Source organism: Penicillium psychrofluorescens, assembly GCF_964197705.1.
Source record: "Penicillium psychrofluorescens genome assembly, chromosome: 1".
NCBI classification, from domain to species: domain Eukaryota; kingdom Fungi; phylum Ascomycota; class Eurotiomycetes; order Eurotiales; family Aspergillaceae; genus Penicillium; species Penicillium psychrofluorescens.
Genome location: NC_133439.1, coordinates 666,351 through 677,764, shown reverse-complemented (window position 1 = coordinate 677,764; position 11,414 = coordinate 666,351). Strand labels below are relative to the sequence as shown.

Below are 11,414 nucleotides of genomic sequence, written 5' to 3'. Positions count from 1 at the left end.
TGAGCAAGGTCACCTTTGTGCGAGTCAGAATTCTTAAACTGCCATGATTCGTAATTATCTAGAATATTATTAAAAGATTTATTATGTTAAACAGAATTGGTTGAAGGTTTCATAATTTTTGGTTTTTAATTTATACAACTCCACCGGACCCATGTTGTAACACCCTGCATCCCTTAACAGAGTAGGGAATAGCAGTTCAATACCTATTTCTGGAGTCGATAAAAAGAGACCCCTATATACGAGACTTGACCTGCAAATACGAGTCGTATGATCTACGCTGTATGTCTAGAAGTTTGCAGGGTGTGTAAGGCTTGAAACTAAATAACCCAATGTGACATGAGGAGAAATTATGACCCAATTTTTGAAGAGGAAGCAAGACGAAAGGCTTATATGTAAACATCTACAGACTATACTGGAATGCAGGATTCTCGCGGTCTGTTACGTCCATGAATGCAACCATAGGATCAGCAGCCAGTTCAGGCTGCTCACTTAACAGCGCCGCTTTCTTCTTGTTGCAGTAGGTATAGTAAAACCTACAGTTCGCATTAATTAGCAAACTGTATGTTCACGAATTCAGTCGGTCTGCATCTGTAGATGCTTCTTCCATCGAACGAGTAGCCAGATGGCGAGTCGTGCAGAGTAACTGGGAAATAGAGTTATGTTTGACTTACCAAAGAGACGTGTATGCCAAAATTGAGGCACAGAATAGACTCAGAGTCGCAATTTGGCCATCGGGATAACCTTGAGCGGCTTGGCTTCCCTTGTACGCCCAGGGTCCGCTAAATCCACCAAGAGCTACCATCATGGTGATGGTGCCCAAAACAGTGGTCTTTTTGGAATGTCCTCCGATGTTCGCTGCTAGCAGAGAATAATGCTGGACGAGGGAGCCGTAGAACGTGGTGGACTAACATTCGATATTAGCTCGCTTGTGTTGATGAAATTCGGTGAAAGAACACCGGAGATTGATGGTAGAAAAAAAACATACAATGTAGAGACCTGCAAGAAGTGCGGATTTGTTGTCTCGGCGTGATTTCCATAATAGGATGTTTCCCATCATGGCAGGCAACATGAACGCGATGGCGACAATAATCCGACGGTGCGGGAAGCGATTACCAATAAACCTGAGCATGTCAATAACAGATTCCAAAGTAAACAGGGAAAGACAAGGCCTCAATGAGACTTCCGAATTCTCGCTTAGATTGACAGAGAACATACGCAGCGAGTAAAATGCACACTGCTGCCATAGCAGATGCAGGCATGAAAAGCACCAGAGAGCGAAGCTGGGAGTATCCAAAAGAGGACACGAGGAATCCGCCAAAGCTATAGGAGACGAAAGAGTTAGCGGATCAGGAACAAATAAGTTCGGGACGATAAAAATACAAACCTGGAAATTGCCACGTTAGAAAAGGAAAAGGTGAATGAAAAGATGCACAGAGCGTAAAGTTGAGGATCGAGGAAGGCGGACAATGCCTGCCGAATCTTGAACTTTCTAGTAGAAATGCCGGTGTTGTTACTTATAAGACGGCGCACGGCAATTCGCTTTTCGCGATCCGTCAGGAACCACGCTTTCATGGGGGCTGCGGGCAGCAAAGCCATCACAACCACACCAGCGAAGAGTGCACATGATCCTAAGATCACGTAGATCCACTTCCACCGGCTGTCATCGTAGACTCCGCCCAGCTTCAATGCTCCGAAGTCGACTCCATTTCCGATAAGAGAGCCGAGAGCATTGCCGGCAATCATAAGACCCAGTCGAAGAGGCTGTTCTTTTGTTTTCCACCTAATTGTACGTATGAGAATGCCGTCGATCTAGATAGCGTTCTAGGAAAAGGGGTTCGACAAGTGCGTACCACATGACTACTATAATGACACCCAACGGCTGGACTACTTGACTGAAGCCGTAGAAAAACCTATATTATACAAAGTGAGTAAATTGAGTTTTCTGGTTATGATCGTTATATCGTGTTGCTGGCAATTCGAACATACCTCAATGCCATGATCTGGGCAAAGTCATGACAGACAATGGTCAAGATGGCAAGAACGCCAATGTACAAGAGCATGCCGCCGTAGACAAGACCAACCGGGAGGAGCTGAGCGGGTAGGAGAAGCAGATATGGCCCCTAGAAGTCATTTGATCTTGTGGTTAACGTGTCTACCTAATCATCAAGAGATAACTCCATATACTCACCACTGCTGCGCCTAGAGATACTATGCCGGCAGAGAGTTGGTATTTGGTCGTGTCCATAACGACTTCTCCATTTACAATGGTCTCGGTGAATAGTTTGAGGTCCTTGACCAGGCCAAAAAGAGCGGCGAATCCATAAGCCTGGCTATCCGCGTAGCCTACGATTGTTGCAAGGAACAACTGACAACATATTATTATTAGCGCATATCGCAACATGTATACATGTATTGAATGGGGATATCTCATACCAGTGGAGTAATGGTTAAATCAATCTTCCAAAGAACTTTACGTTCTTCCTCTGCAGTCCACGTTTCGTCCTGACCGTCAATGGCCATCTGAAGAGCATCGTCCACACCCAACTTGTGAATGGCGATCTTCGGGTCTGGTGCGTTCTCGTGCCCTTCAACCGTCGGAGACTCCTCCAGCTGGTTGACCTCTGACTTCGTCATCGTGAGAAAAGTTGAAGCGAAGTTGGTTCAATCCAAGAGAACTCAAGTTCGTAGTAGCACGGATCAGCTAGATGGAATGAAGATACAAGCCCTCCACTTTATGGAAATGGACGACGCAAGTAACCCCACAACCCCGGAATTCACCCCTCAAGTCGCTACGAAAGACCGCGTTTCCAAAATGAAGAAAAACTAATACCCCACGAGCCATTACCGGGTTCGGACTGCGGAGTGGAGCACCCGGTGGCCGGTTCCTTGGAGCCCCACCGGCGGCCGGTATCTGACTTCGTCCATGACCAGCATGTGCCATCACCTCGGCGAGATTTTCGCCGGTACAGGGAATTCTAGAGCATCAACCTCGCACGAAGCCCCCAGAACCGGTGGATGAATAGAGAGTTCGACCTCGTACCGAGATCTGGTGTAAGTGACAATTGCTCCACTTGCAAGAGGCCAGTCGCACGCAAAGCGAATCAGCCACGTCGCGCCGGCAAAATGAAAGTATAAAAAAGCATCCCGGAGTGCCGTGACTGACAATTTTGCTGGTTACAGAGCCGTTTGAGTACATTGTTCTCCAATACTATAGAGGCGCTCGCACGGCACGCACTGTACGAATCTCCATACAACCACTTTGCATCATGGCCGTAGCGAAGAAAATGCTATCCCTAAGCGAGGGCTGGAAATACAGGAAGAGCAATGATGCTTCCATGGACGATTGGCAAGATGCTCAGCCATTGCCCACGTCAGTTTACCTAGATCTAATTGCCAACACAACCATTCCAGATCCCTTCGCAGCCAAGAACGAGGAGCTTGTGCAATGGGTTGGTACCGAGACTTGGGTCTACGAGAAGCAATTTGCTCTTCCCTTACAGGCACATGCCAAGGGGAGCGCGAAGTTGGTACTGGTATTCGAGGGTTTGGACACGTACACGACTGTGAAATTGGATGGCAAGACGATTCTGGAGACCGATAATATGTTTCTCAGCCATCGGGTCGACATCACAGAACAAGTTCATTCCAATCGAAAGGCAGAAAATGAAACGTATGCGTTGCAGATTACCTTCCATAATGCCGAGCGGAAGGCAGCGGAGGAGGTGGCAAAGCATCCGGAGCATAGTTGGTTTAGTTTCCATTTTGGAAACAAGCGTCTAGCTGTTAGAAAGGCGCAATATCATTTCGTACGTACCTCTACTACTGCCCCCATGTTCTCTCTGGACAAGATAACTGAATATATACAGGGTTGGGATTGGGGCCCAGTGCTGACAGACTGTGGACCTTGGAAGCCTATCTACCTCGAAATATATGAGGCACGAGTGGCCGACCTCTCAATCCGGACCCACCTCGACCCTGGTCACCAGCAAGCGGTTCTCAGCGTATCGGTTGAGGTTGAAGGAAAGGCAGTCTTTGCCAGAATCGACATTGAGATTGATGACACCAAAGTCGAATCACGCGTCATCGCCCTGAGCGGCCAAAAGACAACAGCTACCATACGGATTCGTAATCCGAAGCTCTGGTGGCCCTGGACACTCGGCGACCAGAACCTCTACACTGCCAAGGTTACGCTGCTTAACTGCGAGGATGGCTCTGAGGAAGTTGAGCTGGATTCCCAACAGAAGAGGTTCGGTATCCGCAAAATTGAACTAGTTCAGCAACCACTGCAGGGCCAACAAGGCTCTAGCTTCTTCTTCCGGGTTAACGATGTCCCCATCTTTGCTGCTGGGTCATGCTGGGTACCGCTGGATTCGTTTACATCCCGCGCGGCACCAGAGAAATACCACTCTTGGATACAACTCGCCAAAGACACCAACCAAGTCATGATTCGCATCTGGGGTGGAGGAATCTACGAGCATGACGCATTTTTCGACGCATGTGATGAGCTGGGTGTCTTGGTCTGGCACGATTTCATGTTCGCATGCGGCATATATCCGGCCTATTCCTCGTTCGAGGAGAGCGTCATGTCTGAAGTGCGTCAAAATGTCTCACGACTGCGACATCATCCATCAATTGCGGTCTGGTGCGGAAATAATGAGGACTATGCAATTGCGCATCTAGCCCAGATACATGCGGGCAAGGCCGAATACGACCCCACGGAAATGGATCCTGAAAAGATCAAGGAGTCCGGGTTTCCGGCCCGGTTATTCTATGAGATTCGCCTGCCAGAAGTTTGCAAGGAGCTGATACCCGATATTCCCTACTGGCCGGGCTCTCCCTTTGGCGGATCATTTTGCAACGCCACGACAGATGGTGACATCCACCAGTGGCATGTTTGGCATCTCGATAAATTTCCTTACCAGGACTATCCGAAACTCGGCGGGCGAATGGTTACGGAATTCGGCTTACAGTCAATTCCTCATTGGAAGACGGTGAAGCAGTATTACCCGACCGATCAGCCCTTCTCTCTGGATGATAAACGAGATTGCAGCACGGATGAGTATATGGTATGGCACAACAAAGGCCACGGAGGGCCGGAAAACATTGCCAAATACGGTAACGACAATATTCCATTCGACGGGCAATCTCTCCGAGGCTACATATACTGCTCGCAGCTAATCCAAGCCGAGGGTCTGTCAACCGCGTTCCGAGGCTGGAGACGTCTCTGGCAGGGCCCCGGTCGGGAATACTGCGCCGGTGCCCTGGTTTGGCAGCTGAACGACTGCTGGCCGGTGTCATCCTGGTCTATTGCTGACTCTGACTTGCGCCCGAAACTGGCATACTGGACTGTTAAGCGAGAGAACGAGCCCATCACCGCCGGCCTCGCCCGTGTGTCCAATGATGATTCGCTGAAGTTGGAGGCGTGGGCCTGCAACATGACACTGCACCAAGTGTGTGTCCGCTATGAGATCCAGGCCTGGCATGTTAAGACTGGCCAGAAACTTTGGGCTCAGGAGTCGTCGCTGATCCAGCTTGGTCCTAACCGAAGCACGGAACTGAGCAAGATAGAATTAAGCTCCAGCCTTGGAGACGAGAAGCAGTTCAATTGGAACGAACTTGTGTTTTCCATTCATCTCAGGTCTGCTTCAGATTCATCGACCGCGGGAGAAAAGAAAATCGCGCGTTATGTCAACTTCCACGAGCCATTGAAAGAAGTTCCTTTCTCCACCGAGGAAGAGAATATCAAGGTGCAGCTTGTCGAGGAGGAAACGGGACCCGTTATTGAGCTCGACGTATCGGTTCCCATGAAAGGTGTTTATCTTGATTTCGAGGATGAGGACAGAGTTAAGTGGGATGATAACGGCGTGGATCTTGTGCCAGGAGAAACTCTCAAGCTGGGCGTGACTGGAATCAGCGATAAAAAGGATAGGAAGTTGAGGGTCTACTGGTTGGGAGAGACCGGATGGCAGAGCAAAGTTATCTGTATCTGATCAAATAAACCAAAAGCTTATAGTGAGTTCGTATTTGAATGTAGCAGAGAGTCCGGATATATATTGAGAATATCAAGTAATTCGGGATTTGATAGTAATAAAACGTCAGAACTGAGGTCGGCTGTCGGCCAATTGTCGTTTGATAGACCGAATTGGAACAAGGAGTCCAGAGGCTGATTCGAGTCTGCCGTAGATCCCAGTTGGGACCAGGCATGAGAATCCGGGCGGCCCATGGCTGGCCCTGCGTGAGAATCGGCCATGTTCTGGTCCTCGTTACCATTATCGGTTGAAGGAGCTGAATTCCGGGTTGCGGTTCGCAGTTGGAATAAAATGTATTCTCCGTAGACCTTTGGGCATACATTGCATCCGACGCGCAAGTCCATCATAATGTAGGCGACCTGCTCTGCCTTTACAAGGTAGCTTCTTAACGTTGGATTGTCTGGGCACATCTTGTATGCATATACCAGATGGAGACAGCACAGAGCGATCATCGTAAAGCCGTAGTCGGGCATGTACCGCAAGGGCTCCCTGGCTGCGGGTTTAAGTTCAATGATAGTGTCACAGCATTTACCGGCCGCATCTGCGGACTTCAACACGCAGTTCAGAAAGGCAGAGAGTTCAGGCGAACGCGCGCTCGATGATGGAAAGGTGGCCATACCAGTCTTGGCTACCAGCTGGTGCGAGACGATTGGTGCGGCAAAGGAGACGATACTGAAGCGTGTTAGAATGCCCATGAAGGCAGTGATGGAGTTGGCGAAGAAGGACGGGTCCAGAAGATTAGAGTCGTGAGAACTAGGAGTGCTCATATCATGAGACTGCAGCCAGGTGGCGCTCCATTCTTGCAGTAAATTCTCGGCATTCTCCAGCAGCTCTGACAAGGATCCGATATCCTTGGTATTACAAGGTACGCACCACCACTCGGCCAAGTCTCTGTCAATGCGAGCGGCCTGGTCCCATTGGTGATGTAGAGCGGCCTCTGCCAATACCCTCCATACGCCGGGTTGGGGGTCTAAATGCGGCAAGAGGTCCAAGGTAGTGGTGATAGTTGAGTCATTCCGTATCGTGGGAGGCGTCCTGGTAATAACAGAGTGGTGGCGGGATTTGACAAACAGCCAGATCCAGTAGAAAGTGCGGCGGTAGGGAAATGATGACGATATATCGGACCCGGGGGATTTGAGATACGTCTTGAGGTCCTCAACAGATTGATGCAATGACAGTTGCATAGCGCAGGTCTCCACTGCTGACTTGACGACCCACGGGCTCAGCTGCTTCTCCGCGACCTGTCCGGATACCGCGGCCACTCTGGGATATGAGTAGAGGACGGCAAGTGCTTGCAGCAAAGTCCAGTTTTCTTCCTGGGTCTTATTGCTCACGTCATTTGCCTGTTCCAGCATTTGGGACATGTGAGGAAACAGAGCGAGGCGTGTCGAACTGTAGCCTATGCTGAGGGTGGACGCGACAAATGCCATGGCATATGCAAGAGGCCGCTGGCTGGCGATCAGAATACCGAGATTGCTCAGCGGCTCTAGCGAGAGAACAGGTGTGTAGCATATCAATCTCTGAACGAAGCTGGAGAGGAGAGGTTTCCATTAGTCGGATGACGGGCCAAGGACGGATCACGATACGTGGGAAGACGACTCACAACTCGACGAGATCCAGTATGATGGAATCCGAAATCGGATCGGGCCCTGACCGGTGTTGCGAAGCAGTGACGCCGCTGGAGGGATCGTTGTTCCCCGAGGCCTTTGTGGTGGCAGTGGCAATGGTGATTGGCGACGAGGAGAATATCGAGGGCAGAATCGTCTGATCGTGTGGTGAATTTTGGTGTTCCGAGGTTGGCCTGTGAGGAGGCTCCTGGGCCTGACTCGCGACCATCGAGGTTGGGGAATGGGTGAGGGTGACGGCGGGCGACGGCCTGTACTCGGCGAGAGAGTTGGGCGAAGGAGGGTCGGCGCGATCATGAACAGTGCTGGCTTTGGAGCGCGACGACAAGCGATGCTGCTGGCGATTCGGAAGCCGAACCACGCACTCGCGGTTCTTCTTGAAGCAGCGGGCGCATGGCGGGTTGGCGGCGCCGATGCATCTCATCTGCAGCATTCCGCAGCACCGTCAGCGAGTTCATCCATCACATCACCCACGCCTTGCTTGGGAGGGCGACGCAGCAGACCAACCTTCAGTCGGCGACACGAAGCACAGGCGACGGCTGCAGCGCCCTGCAGGCGTTCGGCAGACTGCTGCTGATCATCCATAGCCGGGCACAACGAGTCCTTTGTGGTGTGGAAGAAGGGCGATCGGTTGCGCTTCGAGGGTCCTATATTAACGGCAAGTCAACGGCCTGGTGAGCGGCCCAAGCGTGCTTAATCGCGTGTCGTTCAGTCAGTAAATGGCGGGGCCGGCTGCCCGGGCGGACCCGTGCGTGGACCCTCTTTAGGCGCGTCCGACTCATCATCCACAGCTATCAGATTGACCGCGGCAATAGATAAGGCTTGACACTCGCGCATATAGTCTTAAATCCTTAGTGCTGTGCCACTTGATCAGCGGCCGATATCAGCTTTGGCATATCGCCTGTGCAGGGGATCTATTTTAGAGGATAGTAGAAAGCATCAAGAAACCAAATAGCAAACTTAGTGCAACTCATCGGAGTCTGCCTAATTTATGGGTGCCTGCCTTCATCGCCACATCATATCCATTTTGGCGCTTTCTCCATCTCCGACTCTATTCCAGCAAAGAAAGCCCGCAAATATCGAGAATGGTAGGTCTTGTTAGAAGCATTCCCAAACGCAGAAAAGATCGACATAGTAGCCTTTTCCCATCCCTTATCAGCGTCCGACGGGATTAGCTCAAATCCTCGGGCTTTAGAACAGCAGAAACATTCGACAGTGCAGTGGCCCACGCCGCGGCGTCTTCCGGGGGTTGGTTCGCGTTTTTCACAGCATCCACATTGACGGCCGCAGCATCCACCTCTTCCTGCGCAGTCGTTTGTGAGTTCAGGGTGGAGATACCATTTTGGATTAGATCTCCAGGTGTCATATGCCCTGCGAAATGGCCCGCCAGGAAGTGAGGATTCCAATTCGTAAAGATCCCGCTCCAAGAGCCAATAATTCTTCGAAAGTTGGTCATGGCCGCGAAGAAAGTATTTGAGCTTCTTCTTGTCCTCTGGGGTGCTTGCTTTCACCTTCAATGTCTGGTAATCGTGCTTGAGAAACTCTTCATTCTGGAGAACGTATCTAAGTGCCAAGTCAACCAGCAAAATGTGATCGAGCAGTTTTTCAAGCTTGAAGTTTTTGAGTTTCGGATTGTGCTTTAAATAATAACTGACAACTGAAAGACGAAATCTTTGCACAGAATCAAAATCCCCGTGTTTTTCTAGCACGGCATCGATTTTCTCATACAGCGGAATAAGCATCCAGCCGAACATTTTGAAGAAGGATCACTTTTCCAGGTGTATGAAACATTGATGAGATACAAAGTCCGACGTTGGTATCTTGAAGATCAAATTGTGAGAATCTGAAGGATGATATATGTATGAAAGCTCTTTGACATCACCGCCCCCGAAATAGGGGTCGGCCCAGTAGGACTAAGCAGATTAGGGAATCACCAGTCTCCTTGGGGTGGGACGCTGGAAACGAATTTGAGTGTGTAGATTTGATGACGCGTTCATGGTAGAGCCAAGTGACCAATGCCTGGCCTCTGTGGCGTGTGTTGCTTGTGCTGATTCGTTGCCTCATCTTAGGCGGCTATTGCAGGCATCAATATCCTTGGCTGCTATAGAAGTTGCGCACAAGCTGCATGATCTTGCGATTCGGGGCCTGCCATACATCGTTGCCGTCGACAAAATACATAAAGCAGAAGATGGCTCCGATTTGATTCTTGGATATGCTTCACTCTCTCCCTTTCGAGGGCATCTTGTCTCTTATGCTCCTACTGTTGAACTTAGTCTCTTTGTGCATCCCGATTATCACGCCCGCTCAATTGGGTCGGAGTTGCTAAAGACGCTTCTTGAGCTTGTTGGAAAAGGCGAGGTTAATCACCGGTGTAACGGAGGGCCAAATCAGCCCATTAAATTTCCAACCCGGGTTCGAAATATCATTGCTGTCATGGCAGTGGACCCCGACGGCAAGGAAGGGGGCATCGCGCTAAAGCGATGGTATATCCGACGTGGGTTTGTAGAAAGCGGTCGAATAGTGAATGTCGGTTTTAAGAGAGGGCGTTGGTAAGTTGATTCGTGATTCCCACTGATCATAACGGATGGATTCTGATGCGAGGCAAGGATCGATACGGTTTATTTACAATACTCGGCGCCCACCTAAATAGGTCAGATTGATAAAAGACTCTGCCTCAATTAGCAACCACAATTTAGTAAAACAACCTACTTAACATACTGATGGTTACCGGTTGAGATCGTTGCGTGGAGTAAGATTACGGGTCTATAGAACCATACATGCCGGAAAACTCGATTGCAGAATCTAGTACGTGGCCAATATAACGATGATAAACGTAGATTTTATCCCACTTTATACGATTCAAGAGAGAATATGAAGAAACCACAGGATATGATCACAATGGCATTAGACGGGATCTATTCTTAAAAAGCCCTGATCTGTTGTACTATAAGAACGACTCGTTTGTAGTTACTAATGAATAAGATGTAGCCCTACAGGGATCACTATGCAGGTAGCATCTGATATCGCTGATCACGATGAAATTTGGACACCTAGACTGGCGCTATACCTAATGGAGACCAGCCCGTTCGTCTAACGCCTATTCGTTTATCACAGCCTGACTTATCCACATAGACAAGATGGTACGACTTGAAATCGATGAGAAAGGGCAAACATTCATCGCAAAGGTTTTAATTTCGTTCCCGAGCCTGAACCCCCCTACCTCACCTACACTGTGAAAGATGGGTCTCTTGTTTCCCGTAGTCTGCGCCGCTCCGCTGAGCGAAGAGGTTAGTGCCGTCTTTCCTCCCTCCTCCCCCTCCCTAGCCTTGACTCAATACCAATCCCTCGCGAGAGGTTTGCAGACTATGAATCGTTTTATTGCGGAAAATGACGCCGACGCCGAGGGGAGATTTGTATTCGTTGACACCCTCGACGACTATTACTCCGAGGCATCAGAAGCACCAATGGAGGTTGACAGCGACCCAAATTCCCCATTCATCCGAAAATCGCCTCAAGAATGTTACGAACTGCTCTTGAAACTTCGCGAGGATACCGAGTCGGAAATTATAACCAACTATTTTGCCATCATGGACGAGAGGTCAATACAAGACGATACTGTACTGCTCGTGTGCGCATCCGTGGACCTTGACGCGGAGAACGAACTCTCCATACAGACTATCCGTGCCTCTTTCCACGCTTCAGTTTTCGCACTGATGTTATATGAAACAGGACATAGCAGTGTAGGGGAGGATGGGGAACG

At 49.7% G+C, this 11,414-nt stretch overlaps 3 protein-coding genes across 3 annotated transcripts; 1 reads left to right on the top strand and 2 right to left on the bottom strand.

The window, feature by feature from the left end:
* Positions 1 to 400: 400 nt before the first annotated feature.
* On the bottom strand, positions 401 to 2,634 carry PFLUO_LOCUS231 (uncharacterized protein; the record flags this gene model as incomplete). Its single annotated transcript, XM_073779445.1, has 8 exons — positions 401 to 533; positions 672 to 904; positions 986 to 1,121; positions 1,216 to 1,320; positions 1,385 to 1,780; positions 1,987 to 2,120; positions 2,189 to 2,365; positions 2,434 to 2,634. 8 exons carry the CDS (start codon positions 2,632 to 2,634, stop codon positions 401 to 403), a joined length of 1,515 nt encoding a protein of 504 aa, XP_073634329.1.
* A 632-nt stretch (positions 2,635 to 3,266) lies between these two features.
* PFLUO_LOCUS230 (uncharacterized protein) lies at positions 3,267 to 5,990 on the top strand (the record flags this gene model as incomplete). Its single annotated transcript, XM_073779433.1, has 2 exons — positions 3,267 to 3,806; positions 3,867 to 5,990. 2 exons carry the CDS (start codon positions 3,267 to 3,269, stop codon positions 5,988 to 5,990), a joined length of 2,664 nt encoding a protein of 887 aa, XP_073634328.1.
* Positions 5,991 to 6,007: 17 nt separating this feature from the next.
* Positions 6,008 to 8,239, bottom strand: PFLUO_LOCUS229 (uncharacterized protein; the record flags this gene model as incomplete). Its single annotated transcript, XM_073779422.1, has 3 exons — positions 6,008 to 7,559; positions 7,633 to 8,078; positions 8,162 to 8,239. 3 exons carry the CDS (start codon positions 8,237 to 8,239, stop codon positions 6,008 to 6,010), a joined length of 2,076 nt encoding a protein of 691 aa, XP_073634327.1.
* Between the last annotated feature and the right edge of the window lie 3,175 nt (positions 8,240 to 11,414).